Below are 19,168 nucleotides of genomic sequence, written 5' to 3' on the forward strand. Positions count from 1 at the left end.
GGTACTGGGAGCTATAATGGAGGCGCCTGTGGGTATGCGCAATACTCGGGGATTCATGTTGGATAGTGCGATCCACGTCTGGGATATGGCAGGTAAAGCACCTGATTGCTTGGTTTCTCTTAGCCATCGCTGATTCGGCGATGGCGCTGATTGGAGCATATGTACAAACGGGGGTATTTAATTCCGCCCGGTGGTAACCGCCGGTTATGCTTTTTCTATCCATGGCATCTGGTATCTGACACTCATGATAGGCCTCCTGATGAACCGTACCACGGGGAAACGCGTTGAGGCGTACAGAGGCATACAATATCAGGATAAGTGATCCCCATCTTTACCATTTGTATAGCAACAGTGTATCCCGTATGAACTATTGATTTCATATGTCTTCATCTATGGACATTATCTAGTTTGTTAGGCTATCTTTGGTGACACTCTGGATGATTTAATATTATATGGGTGCTTTCCTGTTCCTCTCTCTTTTTTGTATTATCTTTTTTGATACTGGTTTATTGCCGTAATGATATGGCAAACCTGGCAATATACTCAATATTGTGAGTTATCATTTTGCAGTCATCCTGGTGAGAATTTAGATTATATATGACTGTATATTGTCCTGTCTTGCTCCCTCCCCCCTATTTTTGCTATTTTGAGTATATTTATTTTTTATATATTGTTTGGTGTGACCAAAAAAATTTTTTTGCTTTTTTCATTTCTGTTCTATTATATATTGTTTTCTCACCTTTGTAAATAGGGTGAGATAGGGCAGTAAGGGCTAGTCTACGGTGAGTGGGGGCGCCAAAAAAGCGTATTCAGGGTGCCAACCTCCACAGCAAGGCAGGTAACAGTTAGTTTATTGTAGGGTATTTGCTAGGTGGTCACCTTGGCTAATTTTTAGCAATATTTTTTGCTGGGAGAAACACTGGGGTGGTGTTATTTTTATAATAATATTATTAAAAGTTGTGTTTTAAGGGGAAATATGTTCACTACGATATACTGAAGTACGCAAGTGGGAGATTTTTAGTAGTTTACATAAGTCCTTAAGTATTCGAGACATAAAGGGGGTTCCCTGATCCGTTAGTATTTCTTTCGGAATGCCGGTGCGAGAAAACATATTAACAAGCTCCTTTGAAATTGCTTTCGCATTGGCATTCCGCAGAGGTACTGCTTCAGGGTAACGAGTGGCATAATCTAGTACAACCAAAATGTACTGATGACCCCTGGCAGCTTTAACTAATGGACCAACTGTATCCATTGCTATCCTCTCGAAGGGCACCTCTATTATCGGTAAGGGCACAAGGGGGCTTCTAAAATGTGACATAGGTGTGGTCAATTGACATGTAGGGCAGGACTGACAATACCGGGTCACGTCCCCCCCTAGACCCGGCCAAAAGAAACGTTGTAGAATACGGTGTTTTGTTTTTTCTCCGGCCAGGTGTCCACCCAAGGGATGTTTATGTGCTAGTTCCTAAACTACCTGGCGAAAGGACTTGGGCACCACTAGTTGCTCTACCACCACCCCTCGCACTTTGTCTATGTGATCCAACATACCCTGTTGCACCGCTACATGTGGGAACTCGTTTTGAGCTCCTGGGTACAATGGTCTTCCCTCAGAGACCTTTACATTTTCCCATGCCCTTGCCAGAGTAGGATCCTGGTGCTGAGCGGGCCCGAACTTACCACGGGCCACCTCAAGACCTGGCATTTCTATAGCCTCCTCTAGTTCACTTGTGTCGCCTGCATATACAGCCAGAGGTGAGTCTACAGATTCTGGAGTTTCCTCTGAGATGGACCCCCCCCCCCCCCCCCATCTTGCTGCAATGGCTCAGGGGTTAGCCCCACGGCACCCTCCTCAACTGGAGTGTTCATGCCATTTTTAAGGCTCCACAATTCCCAAAATAAGGGAAAGTCTCCCCAATATTACATCATGTCCCATAGACTTTAGGACTGCCGCTCGATGTCTTTTGGTTCCTACTGGCGTGGCAAGGGTGACCCAGGCAGTGGGGTAGTTTTTTATATCGCCATGGATGCAACTAATGCCCAGGGTTAAGTTCGTTAGGGCTCTAGGGTCCACCAAACTGGCATGTACCAGAGTTACTTGATTGCCGGAATCCAAGACGGCATTCACAGTATGGCCGTCGACCTCGAGGCAACACACGTGTCGTTCATTTCCTTTGAGGACCTCTGCAACACAGACCGACTGTACATATAACGAAAGGCGTCTCATAGTGTTACACTCCATTGGCTCTGTAGTCATTGGGCAGTTGGCTGCTACATGGCCAAGCCCGCGACATCGCCAACATTGTATAGGTCCTTGCTTCCTCGCTGGAGACACCTGATAGGGTCTGTTGATTTGCTGTGAGACCGTACCGCCTCCATAGTCCTTTGTGGGTCTGCTACTCTTTATTGCAACGTTCTCTTCTTTTGAAGATGACGTAGGTTTTGCAGTATTTTCTGGCGATTTCTTGTTAGCCCAGCGAGGTGATAACGTCCCTTGGAGTAGGCTCTCGGAAGCATTGTAGCGTTCGACCATATTCACCAACTGGTCGGCTGTAGATGGGTCACCTTATCCAACCCACCTCTGTATCTTAGGGGGTAAGGACCGCAGGTATTTGTCTAGAACAACACGTTCCACCATCTCTGCAGATGTCAAAATCTCTGGTTGCAGCCATTTTTTTACTAGATGGATAAGATCATGCATTTGTGAGCGGGCTGGCTGATGTTCCACAAAAGTCCATAAATGTACCCTCTGTGCTCGTACATATGTGTTTACTCCCAGCCTTGCCAGGATTTCGCCTTTTAATTTGGTATAGTCCATAGCATCCACTCCACTTAGATCGTAATAGGCCTTTTGTGGATCTCCACTCAGAAATGGAGCAACCACTTCAGCCCATCTGTCCACCGGTAAATGCTCACGTTCTGCAATACGTTCAAATACGGTGAGATATGCTTCTACATCATCGTCAGCAGTCATTTTAAGCAGGGTTTTTTCCGGCTTTCTGTGCACTAGCAACACTTTGTGCATGATCCCTCTCATCTCGGGGCTGCCGAATCAAAGCCTGCTTTATTGCATTCAACTGCTCTTGCTGAATCTGGTTTTGCTGGTCCAGGGCTTACTGGAAGTAAGTATTAGTCTGCTGTTGTTGAACATTTGCCAGCAGTAACTGTTTCACTAGTTCCTCCATATTACTGGACTCTTGGCTCTTCAAAAGCACAGGAGCTTTCAGCCAGGACATACACAGAGCACTTTCTCTGCAGTCACAGTCCAATAGCCACAAGTGCCCGCATTCGAAACACCATTTGTGGGAATATAGCTCAGCAGGGATCTTTGCTTTGGCCCAAGCAGGTGGCTATGGAGTCACAACGGACAATAGCAGGCTAGTGAGTTCCAGACAGGTATGTGTCAGGTCACTCAGGTGTATTTATTGTACACATTTGCCGTACAATGTTACACGTGCCAAACATGAAATAAAATATCTAAGGCCGTCTGGCCACTAACTAACATTAAGATTCTAACTACGAAATAAACCTACACAACAACAAAGAAGTTCGTGCAGCCTTACTGTGTCAGGTTCCCAGACCAGCAGATGAGTGAGTGAGATCCCAGCAGTTCCTGATTATATCCGCTGAAGCAGTCAGGAGTCAAAAGCTGGATTGCATGTGTGGAAGGGAAGCACCAGTCCTTTCAGGCTGATCACTAAAGAAACCAGGAGCGGATTAGGCTACTTTCACACTAGCGTTAACTGCATTCCGTCACAATGCGTCGTTTTGCCGAAAAAACGCATCCTGCAAAAGTGTTTGCAGGATGTGTTTTTTCACCATTGATTAACATGAAGCGACGCATTGTGACGGATTGCCACACGTCGCACCCGTCGTGCGACGGATGCGTCGTGCAGTGGCGGACCGTCGGGAGCAAAAAACGCTACATGTAAAGTTTTTTGCTCACGACGGTCCGCTTTTTCCGACCGCGCATGCGCGGCCGGAACTCCGCCCCCACTTCCCCGCACCTCACAATGGGGCAGCGGATGCGCTGGAAAAATGCATCCGCTGCCCCCGTTGTGCGGCGGAGACAACGCTAGCGTCGGGAACGTCAGCCCGACGCACGGCGACGGTCCGAGCCCGACGCTAGTGTGAAAGAAGCCTTACAGTGAAATAAACAGCTTCACAATCAATACCGTGATACATATGAAATGAAACGGGGAGAAACATATCTGTTTTCTAGTATTTCTCCCCTTGGCACCTCACACTATAGAACAGTTTTTTAGTTAATACTACTGCTAGGATAGTTGGGGACACTCCATTCTTAGGGTAAGTTCACACAGGGCGTTTTTGCTGCATTTTTTTGCTGCCTTTTTGTATGCTAATTTCCAGCTGCTTTTTACAGTACCAGCAAAGCCTATGAGATTTCAGAAATCTCATGCACACACATTGGATTTTTGTGTGATCAGTTTTTGTGCTTTTCAGTTTTTGTTTTTTTTTTACATAGGGCATGTCACTTTCAGCGTTTTTTCAGCATTTTCCACCCATTGACTTGAATGGATGGTGAAAAAATGCTGTAAATACGCAAGGTTGACTTTTCTTGCAGCGTATTTGCTGCAGAAAAGGCAAAGACAGCCGGTTGTGACGTCACATTCGGCTCTGCTACATGTAGATGTCAGGCTGCACAATGCGTTCATGCAGCCTGTCATCTTTCTTACTTCTGTCACTTGGAAGTGGTAGGTCTGTTGATCTCTCCTTTGGTCTTAAGGCCTTGCAGACCCTAATGGTTTATTTTTGATACTCTCACTGGTGGTGCTGTCATGGTGAGTGGGAAATTTGTTAGTGCTCTTACCAGTAATTTTGTTTCCTCAAACCATGGCATATTTCCAGCTTTTTTTTTATACACTGGGTGTATATGCACGAATCTAGGAGGATCTTCTGGGTCTTGGAAACTCACTGATACTAGGTATGAAGCACTTCCTTTTATGTCCAGGTTCTCTGTCCTTGGGGATGAAGCTATCGCTTTCTCTGGTGGTGATGTCATGGTTCGAGGAAAGAAAAAAGGGACTGTAGACGTTTAGTAATAAATTAACGTGCAGGTGCACAAATATGCTATGTGACCAATAAACAATCCTATCCTCATGCACTATGAATCCACCCTTTTTTGTTTTTTTGTTTGTAGTATATTTGGGGGGGTGAGGTCTCCTCCAGGGTCGAAGACCCTTGTCCACCTATATTCCCTAAACAAGGTTTTAATTACAAGCTATGCTTAGTTTCACTTCTCCAGTTAAGATAAAAAATCGTGCCTTGGCACATGGAGAGGTATTATATTAGTGATGGGGAACATCAAAAGTGAGGTTACCTTGTTGCAGTTGAATGGCTTTACTCTTTTTGATAAAAAAAAAAAAAAAAGAATTCCGAAGAGGACAAAAGGAGATGCTCCTGTTTCGGTTAGTTGAGGAAAGAAAAACTAGCGGGAGAAGCGCACATATATAGGGTAAAACCCCAATGTAGGAGATTAATTTATGAATCAAAGGTGCTCACCTGGGTGGTGGTTGTGTGAGAGACAACCACTATAAGGGTATAAAATAGTCAGCTGGGGCTAGGGGAACTATTCCGCTAGATAGATTCACCAAACAGGATTAAAACACGGTAAGTTGATTGCACTGCTGGAAAAAAGTCTCTTGCTTTCCGGTATTCTCTGAATGTTTTTATTGTCCACTACAATAACAACCTATAACTAATATCAATAAAGAACCTTCACAGCAAGAGACTTTTTTTTACCGCAGCACAGCCAACTTTTAAAGTGCTTCAGATATTTTTCTTACAGACTGACACAGGACATTGAGGAGAAGAGAGAAATAACTGAAAATATTATCCGGACACATGCTCTAACGGGGCCATAGACTGTAGTGGTGACAGCAGAGCGAATGTGAACTATGACATGCACCATTTTCGGGAGTGTATGCCTACAGTCGGACGTGTGCCCTGACGGGGACACAGAGCGCAGTGTGAAAGCACCTTGAGGGTATGTGCGCACGATCAGTAATTGCTTTGAATTTGACGCTGCCTACTTATGCAGCGTCAAACCCGCAGCGGCCAAATGTTACAGCATAGTGGATGGGATGCCGAGAAATTCCATGCCCACTATGTGTCCACAGATGCCCGCTGCTCGCCCGCAGAGACAGACATGTGGTGCGTCTTTCCAGACTGCAGCATGTCAATTTATCTTGTGGAGACACTAGTTTGTGCAAAAGAAATTTCACCAATAGAAATGTATTGGACGCTGTGAATCCACACGGTTCAGTGAACACATGTGGATTCACCTGCGTTCAATAGACGGCAGCGCTTCCGGATCGTGTGCACTCGGCCTAACACATTTTTAAAAAATTGGCAATAAAAAGTAATTAGGTAGCAAGTTAGTCCGTGATGTGACAGCTATGATGTAAATTTTCACTGGAATAATGTTCAAAGGCGCAATGATTTGATATTCTGATACAAGGTCCTGGTTTAATGGATAATGTAAGTGACAATAAATGATAAATGGTCTGCAGAAGCAATGATTGCACAGCAAGGGATGAGGTATTAAGGGGCAACCTGAGGTGTTGCAATAAATGAAAGCACTGAGAAGGAGGGCATTTGGTCTAACCATCTGATTTTGAAGACTGGCTGCCCTTTGACTTCAATTGTGGCTCTCACTAAACTGCACAAAAAAATTCCTCCTTCACCCATAACTTTCATCCTTAACATAAACTGCAGTCTTGGAACAGCAGCATCCACAGCCAATCTTTTGGATGATGTTGAAGGACATTCGTGTGGTGAGTTTTAATTCAAAGTATATCAGCATGTGCGAAAACTAGTAATGTGAAAAGAAACAAAATCCCAAAATGTATTTCAATTCAATTAAATGCTTATTTTTTTATACATGCCTAATTGTGACATTCCAGTTTTCAAAATATCTGACTATTTCTTCTATAAATGATTTATTAGCAGTAATTACTGCTCCTTGGTTGCTTTGGTAGCTAACAAGCATGTTGACCTTAAACCTTGCATCATCTTGCGAATTTCACTTTAATTAACGAAAAAATAAAACAAGTAGAAAATTCTTCTCATTTGTCAGATTTACATATTATTCTCTTTTGGTCAGATGAAGATGTCCAGGCAAGGCTAAAACAACTGAATAATGAAGGGCTGGAAACCCATAAAGAAGGACAATCAAAGTTAGTTTTACAATTTTTTTGTTTTTTTTACAGTCCGAGATCAAATTATTGTAACAAGTTCTATTTCACTGTTCAGATATTGTTTGCTGCTTGCTTTGAACAATGTAGCTAGTTATTAGACAGTTTTTTCTATGATAAATCTGATGTTTCCCTTATTATGTATGGTAATCTTGAATGTATGCTAATCTTGAACCCCAACAATTTTGCAGATGAGAGGGGTGTCGGTACAAAGATAGACGCAATACACAACCTCTGAAAACCAATGGGGGAATGTCTGCGTCAGTAAGAAGTGGGAGGATTGTAGTTCATGACAGGCCAGAAAGGTGCTGGAAGTGTGAGTTTCAATTGTTAATGGCACGGGCAAGGCTATCTGTTACAAAGGCTGGGTTCGTCAAGCGATATGTTATCTTCCTAGTGCTGGGGTTCGACACATCTCGGCTTGGGTTCACCTATTGCTGGGAGGGGCTGGTGAGGACTTGGTCCATATTGGCATTAACCCCTTAAGGACCAGGGGTATTTCTATTTTTGCATTTCCATTTTTTGCATCCCTTCTTCCCACGGCCATAACTTTTTTATTTTTCCGTCAATATGGCCATGTGAGGGCTTGTTTTTTGCGGGACGAGTTGTACTTTTGAATGGCACCATTGATTTTACCATATCATGTACTGGAAAACGGGGAGAAAAATTCCAAATGCGGTGAAATTGCAAAAAAAAAGTCCTATTCCACAATTGTTTTTTGGGATTTTTGTTACCATGTTCACTAAATGCTAAAACTGACCTGCCATTATGATTCTCCAGGTTATTGCAAGGTCATAGACACCAAACATATCTAGGTTCTTTTTTATTTAAGTGCTGACATTTTTTTCCAAGGTTTGTAAGGAAAAACAGAAAAAAATAATGTTGCCATTTTCCGAGACCCATAGTGTCTGCATTTTTCAAGATCTGGGACCGGGTGAGGGCTTATTTTTTGCACGCCGATCTGTTTTTATTGATACCATTTTGGTGTGTATACGATCTTTTGATCGCCGGTTATTGCATTTTATTGCATTGTTGCAGTGACCAAAAAACCTAATTCTGGGGTTTTGATTTTTTTTTTATCGCTATGCCGTTTACCGATTGATTATTTATTTATATTGATAGATCGGGCGATTCTGAACGCGGCGATACCAAATATGTTTGTTTCATTTTTTTTGTTTGTTTTATTTTGAATAGTGTCATGAGTGGGGTGATTTGAACGTTTATATATATTGTAGGGGTTGTACTCGCTCAGGTGCGGCGGGTGACACTCAGGAGACACGTTCCATAAAAAGTTCACAGGGTTTATTGCTCCATAAACCACATAGCAACATGAACAACAGGTAAACAGTCTTACATCATACAGATGAATCCTCAATGTCTATAGTAGAGCTCCGCTCTCTCAGGTCTGTGGGCACACAGACTGTGCTATGTCCAGCACGCAGGCTCTCCAGCCTAGATATGGTCTCTGTGTACTGTTCAGGACGTCTGTCCCCACTTGGAACCGTCCAACACACAGGCCACTCTGCAGTGTTCAGCCAGGACACATGGAAGTGTGTCCACCCTGACAGACTCCCAAACACTCCCACCATGTGCTACACACACCTCCTTTACATAGGTGTAACCACACCCAGGTACCTGTCACATGGCCAGTCAGGTGAGCGTGACATCACCACAGGTCCTTAAACACAAAACCATCTTAGGTGTTCAGACACACCTCTTTGGGTGGGTTTGTAGGTGACTGGACCCACCCATCTCTCCAATCACCTGGAAGCCTTCCCAATGTAAACAAATCCCTCAGCATTAGATCTGCTTGAGCAAAACATACCCAGGCTTCCATCACAGGGCCACCCACCTCTGCGATACATACTGCCCATTAATCACATGACCAGTCGCTATGCCACAATATGTAGGAGATATGCTCACTTGCTATGAACCCCGACCACTGGGCGGAGCTCATAGCTATCCAGCTATGACAACCACAGGGGTCTCCTGCTGACCCTGGATTGTCATACCAACCCATCGGCGACTGGCAGTTATGTGACACAGGCGCCGATGGGAGGAGGTAATGGCGCGCTTCCGGCGCGTGCATGTTAGATGCTGCTGTCAGAGTTTGACAGCGGCATTTATAATGTTAACAGCCGCAGGTAGATCACGATTCCTCCCGTGGCTGTTAGCGGCACATGTCAGTTGATAAGATCAGCTGTCATGTGCCGGAAAAGGTGTGGGCTTGTTCCCAGAGTCCAGGGAAATCAGACTGCATTCATATATAATCCGAGTACAGTATGATGATTGCCACGCACCTATAGACTTGAATGGGTGAGTGTCTTTCAGAGTGAAATCGCAGCATGCAGCAATTTTCTTTTTTTTAGACATATTCTCTCAGTGAAAAGAGTATGGTAATCAGTAGTCCCCAATGGAGTAACAAAAAAGGATAGCACTCATCCGATTTATACACTAAGTGTGACCCTGGCCTTACTGTGAAGATAAAATGAGCTGCAGGGTGGCTCAGTGGTTAGCACTGTGGCTTTGCAGCGCTGGAGTCTTGGGTCCAAATGTCACCAAGGACAATGTATTTAAAGAGTTTGTGTGTTCTTCCCGTGTTTGCGTGGGTTTCCTCACACGATCTAAAGACATACTGATAGGGAATTTAAATTGTGAGCCCCAATGGGGACAGTGATACTGATGTCCGTAAAGCGCTGTAGAATTAATGGTGCTACGTAAGTGAGTAACATAAATAATCTGCAAAGAATTTGTATGTTCTCCCCGTGTTTGTGTGGATTTCCTCCGGTTTCATCCCACACTACAAAGACATATTTATATGGAATTTAGATTGTGAACCCTAGTGGAGACAGTGATGTTAATGTCTATAAAACGCTATGGAATATTATGGTGCTATATAAGTAAGCATAAGATATAATAATAAATAAATAAATATTGTGGGGCAGGAATAATGAGACAGTGCAGTGCATAATGTTTTTTGATTCAAAGGGAACCGGTCATCTGATTAATTTCATGCTGCCCAAACCATGGTCAGCATCAATCAGATCCCAGCTGCACAATTACAGAGGCATTTTAGACAAAATACACTTTACAGAAATGGGTCTAGTCCTGCTCTGCCCCCGGCCAACACTTTAAAGTAACGGCAGCATGAATGAGGTTACTGGTTCCCTTTAACTTAGGGATATACAGGTCCTTCTCAAAAAATTAGCATATAGTGTTAAATTTCATTATTTACCATAATGTAATGATTACAATTAAACTTTCATATATTATAGATTCATTATCCACCAACTGAAATTTGTCAGGTCTTTTATTGTTTTAATACTGATGATTTTGGCATACAACTCCTGATAACCCAAAAAACCTGTCTCAATAAATTAGCATATTTCACCCGTCCAATCAAATAAAAGTGTTTTTTAATAACAAACAAAAAAACCATCAAATAATAATGTTCAGTTATGCACTCAATACTTGGTCGGGAATCCTTTGGCAGAAATGACTGCTTCAATGCGGCGTGGCATGGAGGCAATCAGCCTGTGACACTGCTGAGATGTTATGGAGGCCCAGGATGCTTCAATAGCGGCCTTAAGCTCATCCAGAGTGTTGGGTCTTGCGTCTCTCAACTTTCTCTTCACAATATCCCACAGATTCTCTATGGGGTTCAGGTCAGGAGAGTTGGCAGGCCAATTGAGCACAGTAATACCATGGTCAGTAAACCATTTACCAGTGGTTTTGGCACTGTGAGCAGGTGCCAGGTCGTGCTGAAAAATGAAATCTTCATCTCCATAAAGCATTTCAGCCGATGGAAGCATGAAGTGCTCCAAAATCTCCTGATAGCTAGCTGCATTGACCCTGCCCTTGATGAAACACAGTGGACCAACACCAGCAGCTGACATGGCACCCCACACCATCACTGACTGTGGGTACTTGACACTGGACTTCAGGCATTTTGGCATTTCCTTCTCCCCAGTCTTCCTCCAGACTCTGGCACCTTGATTTCCGAATGACATGCAAAATTTGCTTTCATCAGAAAAAAGTACTTGGGACCACTTAGCAACAGTCCAGTGCTGCTTCTCTGTAGCCCAGGTCAGGCGCTTCTGCCGCTGTTTATGGTTCAAAAGTGGCTTTACCTGGGGAATGCGGCACCTGTAGCCCATTTCCTGCACACGCCTGTGCACGGTGGCTCTGGATGTTTCCACACCAGACTCAGTCCACTGCGTCCTCAGGTTCCCCAAGGTCTGGAATCGGTCCTTCTCCACAATCTTCCTCAGGGTCCGGTCACCTCTTCTCGTTGTACAGCGTTTTCTGCCACATTTTTGCCTTCCAACAGACTTACCATTGAGGTGCCTTGATACAGCACTCTGGGAACAGCCTATTTGTTGAGAAATTTCTTTCTGGGTCTTACCCTCTTGCTTGAGGGTGTCAATGATGGCCTTCTTGACATCTGTCAGGTCGCTAGTCTTACCCATGATGGGGGTTTTGAGTAATGAACCAGGCAGGGAGTTTTTAAAAGCCTCAGGTATCTTTTGCATGTGTTTAGAGTTAATTAGTTGATTCAGAAGATTAGGGTAATAGGTCGTTTAGAGAACCTTTTCTTGATATGCTAATTTATTGAGACAGGTTTTTTGGGTTATCAGGAGTTGTATGCCAAAATCATCAGTATTAAAACAATAAAAGACCTGACAAATTTCAGTTGGTGGATAATGAATCTATAATATATGAAAGTTTAATTGTAATCATTACATTATGGTAAATAATGAAATTTAACACTATATGCTAATTTTTTGAGAAGGACCTGTACAGATTGGCAGGGGGTGCCATTTCATGTTCTAGCTAAGGCAGCAGGAAAACTAGAATTGGTCCTGACTCCAGGGGTCAGTACTGGGTCCTCTTCTTTTTAACATATTTATTATTCATCTTGTAGAAAGCATGTAGAGCAGTGTTCCCCAACTCCGGCCCTCAAGAGCCACCAACAGGTCATGTTTTCAGGATTTCCTTGGTATTAACATAGGTGATGGGATTCTTGGTTGTCCAGCTGATGCAAGTATCACCTATGTAATACTAAGGAAATCCTGAAAACATGACCTGTTGGTGGCTCTTGAGGACTGGAGTTGGGGAACACTGATGTAGAGTATAATTTGAATATTTGCAGAGGATACCATATTCTGCAAGGTAATCAGCATAGAGGAGGATAGCTTAATTTTACAGAAGGATTTATGCAAGCTGGAGACTTAGGCTGAGGAACGCCAATTAACCCCTTACCGACATCGGACGTACTATACCGTCCGATGTCGGCTCCCCTGCTTTGATGCAGGGCTCCGCGGTGAGCCCGCATCAAAGCCGGGACATGTCAGCTGTTTTGAACAGCTGACATGTGCCCGCAATAGCGGCGGGTGAAATCGCGATTCACCCGCCGCTATTAACTAGTTAAATGCCGCTGTCAAACGCAGACAGCGGCATTTAACTACCGCATCTGGCCGGGCGGCCGGAAATGACGTCATCGCCGACCCCCGTCACATGATCGGGGGTCGGCGATGCATCAGGAAGGTAACCATAGAGGTCCTTGAGACCTCTATGATTACTGATCCTCGGCAGCTGTGAGCGCCACCCTGTGGTCGACGCTCACAGCACACCTGCAATTCTGCTGTGTAGCAGCGATCTGATGATCGCTGCTACATAGCAGAGCCGATCGCGTTGTGCCTGCTTCTAGCCTCCCATGGAGGCTATTGAAGCATGGCAAAAGTAAAAAAAAAAAGTTTTAAAAAATGTGAAAAAAATAAAAAAAAACATAAAAGTTTAAATCACCCCCCTTTCGCCCCAATCAAAATAAATCCATTAAAAAAAAATCAAATCTACACATATTTGGTATCGCCGCGTTCAGAATCGCCCGATCTATCAATAAAAAAAAAGCATTAACCTGATCGCTAAACGGCGTAATGAGAAAAAAAATCGAAACGCCAGAATTATGTTTTTTTGGTCGCTGCGACATTGCATTAAAATGCAATAACGGGCGATCAAAAGAACGTATCTGCACCAAAATGCTATCATTAAAAACGCCGGCTCGGCACGCTAAAAATAGGCCCTCAACCGACCCCAGATCATGAAAAATGGAGACGCTATGAGTATCGGAAAATGGCGCAATTTTTTTTTTTTTTTTTTTTTTAGCAAAGTTTGGAATTTTTTTTCACCACTTAGGTAAAAAATAACCTAGTCATGTTAGGTGTCTATGAACTCGTAATGACCTGGAGAATCATAATGGCAGGTCAGTATTAGCATTTGGTGAACCTAGCAAAAAAGCCAAGCAAAAAACAAGTGTGGGATTGCAGTTTTTTTGCAATTTCACCGCACTTGGAATTTTTTTCCCGTTTTCTAGTACACGACATGGTAAAACCAATGATGTTTTTCAAAAGTACAACTCATCCCGCAAAAAATAAGCCCTCACATGGCCAAATTGACGGAAAAATAAAAAAGTTATGGCTCTGGGAAGGAGGGGAGCGAAAGACGAAAACGAAAAAACGGAAAAAGCTCCGGGGGTGAAGGGGTTAACATAGTAGCATGCATACACTCACTGACAGAAGTTATGCCGCTTATTCATGTTATGTAAATAAGAGCTTATAACCTGACGTTAAATTCATCGATTGGTTGTATAAATTATTCTTTTGAAAGCTGAAACCCTACGAAATGTGGTTTAGGTTAAGAAAATAAATTGGCATCAATGCAGAAATATTGATCAGTTAATGGACACAGAATGGTCAGATTTTGGCAAGACAAAAGTTTTGTCGTCTGGTCATATAATGCACCCAATCCTAGTTTACATCCTCACCTGTGCTCAGTAAATGATTAGTTAATTTGTGTGTATAAAAAGAAACCCAGCACCCCAGACCTTCACTTGAACTGCATCTTGAGCTCTGACAACATGCCAAAAATCCACCATGCGACCAAAGCCTGGATTATCAAGAGGCTGAAGACAGATTCACTGCAGAGGTGGCTGGCACCTTTAATGTGTCTCAGCGTCAAGTACAAAGAAAATTAAAAAAAGATTTAAAGAGACTGGAGATGTGTTTGACAAGCCCAGGTCCGGCAGACCCCACAAGACAACTGCTCAGGAGGAACGTTTGTTGGTTAGAAAATCCAAAGCAAGCCCCTCTTCCACTGCAGCAGAGCTCCAACAGGCCTGGTCACCAAGTCCCTGTGTCAACTAGAACAGTTTGTAGGATTATATCTCGAAATGGCCTCCATGGTCGAATCAGTGCCCAGAAGCCAGCACTATACAAAAGGCACATAAAAAAACCGTGTGGCATTTGCAAAGTCCCACAGCCTGCTAAACAGATGGACGCTGGAAAAGTGGCAGAAGGTGGATTTCTCTGATGAATCTTCAGTAGAATTACATCACAGCCGCCGCAAATACTGCAGGAGACCTACTGGAGCCCATATGGATCCAAAATACACCCAGAAAACAGTTAAATTTGGTGGTGGAAAAGATAATGGTCTGGGGTTACATTAAGTATGGGGGTGTGCGAAACATTTGCAAGGTGGGAGGCAATATCAATAGCCTAAAATATCAAGAAGTATTAGCTACCTCTTAGGGTATGTGCACACGCTGCGGACTGGTGTGCGGATTTTTCCGCACTGATTTTGATAAATCCACAGGGCAAAAACACTGCGTTTTTCCTGCGGATTTTCTGCGTTTTTTGTGTGGAATCTACTGCGGTTTTACACCTGCGTTTTTTTAATATGGAGCAAGTGTAAAACCGCTGTGGATTCCGCACAAAGAATTGACCTGCTGCGGAAAATAAACCGCAGCGTTTCCGCGCATTTTTATCCGCAGCATGTGCACAGCGTTTTTTGTTTTCCATAGGTTTACATGGTACTGTACACCGCATGGAAAACTGCTGCGGATCTGCAGCATCAAAAAGACTGCGGATCCGCAGTAAAAACCACGTGTGCACATACCCTAATATTCCAAATGATAAAAGGGGTCAAATTCTGCAGCAGGATGGTGCTCCATCTCATACATCCATCTCTACAACAAAGTTCCTCCAGGCAAAAAAGATCAAGGTGCTCAAGGACTGGCCAGCCAAGTCATCAGACATGAACATCATTGAGCATGTTTGGGGCAGGATGAAAGAGGAAGCTTGGAAGACAAAACCAAAGAATCTCAATGAACTCTGGGAGGCATATAAGACTGCATTCTTTGCTATTCTTGATGACTTCATTAATAAATTGTATGAATCATTGTTGAACTGCATGGATGCAGTGCTTCAAGCTCATGGAAGTCACACAAAATATTAAATATGACTCTAATAGCACAACAACTTCATTCACCAATGTTATGCAACATATTTGTATTTTAAGTTAATTATTTGTTTGAATATCACATTACTTTCTCGCTTTTCTCGCGGACGCGTCCGCAGATTCTGCAAGGATGGCAGCTAGGGCTGCAGGATTATCAAATGCGCAGGGCCCTATGGCTGAAATGTTGGCCCGGCGACCTTCAGTCCAGATCCCGTCTTTGCTCTGTCCCGTGCGAAGAAGAATACCTGTTCGGTCCGGTTTTAGGCGAACTGCTGGAGAAGGCCGGAGACGAGAAAAAGAAATTTCCCAGTCTACCGACCACTTCTTATAGGCATCCCTTCACAGGGAAAGGTTCTTTCGCAGAAGGCCGGCCAGGGACCAGGGCAGATGAAACGATAAAAAGAAAAAAGGTACTGGATTCATGTTTGGAGGTGGGGGACGTCAGGAGCCATCCCGTGAGATCAAAAAGCCACCCCAATGGCTAGTCGCCCCGGTGGGAGGTAGACTATCTGCCTTCTACCCGGCCTGGTCAGAAATTTCCAGTAGCAATTGGATTTTGGGGATAATAGCTACGGGTCTGCGGCTAGAGTTCTCCTCTATCCCTCATAATTTCTTCAGAGTTACCCCGCTTAGGTCCTCTCCAGCAGAACAGTTGGCCCTGGAAACGGAAATTCGCGACCTGCTCAGTAAGAATGTCCTATCAGAGGTTCCGGAAGGAGAATGGGGTAGAGGATTCTACTCTCCTCTATTCCTAATATGTAAACCAGACGGCTCCTTCAGAACTATTATCAATCTTAGGGCTCTTAAAAATCTCCTGACCATACAACCGTTTAAAATGGAGACTATTAATACCGCAATAAAGCTACTGTTTAAAAACTGCTTTATGGTGGTGTTGGATTTAAAGGACGCCTATTACCATATCCCCATTTATGCAGGACACCAACGATTCCTGAGGGTAGCGGTCCGGTTAGATGGGGTGGTCAGACATTTCCAGTATAGGGCCCTCCCTTTTGGTATATCGGTCGCCCCCCCCGGGTATTTACTAAGGTCATGGCGGAAGTCATGGCCCACCTGCATGAGTGACATTCTGGTAATCCCCTACCTTGACGATCTCCTTATCGTGGTAGAACAGCGGATCACTGTTTAGAACAATTGCATAAAGTAATTTCTGCCCTGGAACGTCTGGGATGGTTACTAAATGTCAAAAAATCCCGGTTACAACCCATGAAGGTGCAGCGATTTTTAGGCCTGACCTTGGATTCCCAGGATCAGAAATGCCGTTTACCTCATGAAAAAATAGATCGCCTACACCTTCAGGTGCTTAATGCCTCTAAAAACCCCACCATGTCCCTTAGAAAAGCGATGTCTCTGTTAGGCTCTCTCTCGTCCTGCATTCCAGCGGTACGATGGGCCTAGTATCATACAAGGATACTTCAGGGCGAGATATTATCACAACAAAAAATTGGGGGGGGGTCACCTAGAGAGTCAGCTGACCTTGTCCCAAAACACTATTGTATCCCTCGAATGGTGGCTAGACCGAAATAACCTATCCACGGGGATGCCCTGGGAATATAATGTAACTCGTGTAATCACCTCAGACGCTAGCCCTTCTGGGTGGGGGACTCACATGGGTGCAATTATAATCCAGGGACTTTGGGATCAGCTTCAGACAGAAATGTCCTCTAACCTGAAGGAGTTAACGGCAGTGGAGCAGGCAGTTAAAAGGCTCCTTATCTATCTACAGGGCCACCACGTGCGGATATTCTCCAACAATCGGGTCACCGTGGCATATATCAATCATCAAGGCGGAACCCCTTCCAAATCCCTAATGAACGTGGCAGATCGTCTGTTCCAGCTAGCAGAGTAAAGGCCCCGTCTCACTTAGCGACGCTAAAGCGATCCCGACAACGATACGACCTGTCAGGGATCGTTGCTGCGTCGCTATGTGGTCGCTGGTGAGATGTCAAACAGTGAGATCTTCCCAACGATCGCTGCTGCGATCTCACTGTTTGACATCTCACCAGCGACCTGTAGCGACCTGTACAACGATGTCACATGGGAGCTATTATGACGATTCAGTGTCTGAGTCGTCAACGAGGTCGTTGGTAAGGTGTCAAACACAGCGATGTGTGCTACCCAGCGGGACCTCAACGATCAAAAAAAGGTCCAGGCCATTCCGACACGACCAGCGATCTCACAGCAGGGGCCTGGTCGCTGCTACGTGTCACACATAGCGAGATCGCTACTGAGGTCGCTGTTGCGTCACAAAACTTGTGACTCAGCAGCGATCTCGCTAGCGATCTCGCTTAGTGAGACGGGGGCTTAACACCTTCTCTCGTTGACGGCTCTTCATATAAGAGGAGCAGAAAATACAGCGGATTTCTTAAGCCGCAACACCTTGAGGCAGGGAGAATGGTCCCTGAACGACTCCATCTTCAACCTCATTGTGGAAAGGTGGGGTCAACCGGAGGTAGATCTTTTCGCCACAAAGGAAAACAGAAAAGTGAGACAATTCTGCTCTCTAAACCCCAGAGAAAATCCTCTGTCAGTAGACGCCCTCCTCATAGACTGGAACTTCAGGCTAGCTTACGCTTTTCCTCCCCTGTCTCTACTTCCTCTGGTGGTGAGGAAAATCAGGAAGGACAAGGCCACAGTGATAGTAATTGCCCCCTTCTGGCCCAGGAGGACGTGGTTTTCATGCCTCAGGACCATGTCAATATCCGACCCATGGGTCTTACCAGACATCCCAGATCTCCAATCCCAGGGCCCAGTCTACCATCCTCAGGCGGTTGGCCTTCGTCTGACGGCGTGGATTTTGAGCGGTCGCTGTTAAGAGATAGAGGTTTCTCTCCGGGCCTGATTAACACTCTGCTGAAGAGCAGAAAAATAATCACCACAAAAATTTATGTCAGGATCTGGAAAAGATTTCTCCAAAACTCGGGGGTAGTAGCTGGTCAATCAACACCAATAGACCAGATTTTGGAGTTTTTGCAAAAGGGGTTGGATATGGGGTTATCCCCAAATACTCTTAAAGTACAGGTGTCAGCCTTAGGGGCCCTCTTTGGATGCAACATTTCTGAAAATTACTGGGTCAGCAGATTCATCAAGGTGACAAAACGGTGTAGGCCAATGGTGAAGAATAGAGTCATGCCGTGGGACTTAAACTTAGTCCTTTCAGCCATGACAGAAGCCCCATTTGAGCCAATTTCTTCAGCCTCTATTAAAAATCTGTCTCTTCAAGTAGCCTTCCTGGTAGCCCTAACATCAGCTCGTAGGATAGGCGACATCCAGGCGTTATCCAGGCTTCCCCCTTACATGCAACTTAGGGATGATAGTGATACTTTCCCCTGATCCAGCAAATCTTCCTAAAGTAGTGTCCAGATTCCATAGAACACAGGAGATAGTTCTTCCATCTTTCCTCCCTAATCCTACTAATGATAAGGAAAGGAAACTACACACTTTAGACGTAAGAAGATGTATCCTAGAATATCTAGCAGTGACTGATCCTTGGAAAATAGAAAATGCCCTATTCGTGTCCTATCAGGGTAGCAGGAAAGGTCACAGAGCATCAAAATCTACGCTAGCTAGGTGGATCAGGGAGGCTTTTTTGCTGGCATACATCTCAAAGGGCAAGCCGGCGCCTGAAGGTCTAAGAGCGC

General features: G+C 44.4%; 1 protein-coding gene across 5 annotated transcripts in view; it reads left to right on the forward strand.

Moving 5' to 3' along the window:
* The window catches only part of CUEDC1 (CUE domain containing 1), a 258,696-nt gene that overhangs the window by 226,058 nt on the left and 13,470 nt on the right, over window positions 1-19,168 (forward strand). For all 5 annotated transcript variants that reach the window (XM_077295341.1, XM_077295339.1, XM_077295340.1 and 2 more), the window contains 2 exons: window positions 6,736-6,794; window positions 7,124-7,196. In XM_077295341.1, the coding sequence (XP_077151456.1) occupies window positions 6,736-6,794; window positions 7,124-7,196 (132 nt within the window). The remainder of the gene's footprint in view (window positions 1-6,735; window positions 6,795-7,123; window positions 7,197-19,168) is intronic.

The sequence above is a fragment of the Ranitomeya variabilis genome, chromosome 3 (assembly GCF_051348905.1).
Source record: "Ranitomeya variabilis isolate aRanVar5 chromosome 3, aRanVar5.hap1, whole genome shotgun sequence".
Classification (NCBI taxonomy): Eukaryota; Metazoa; Chordata; class Amphibia; order Anura; family Dendrobatidae; genus Ranitomeya; species Ranitomeya variabilis.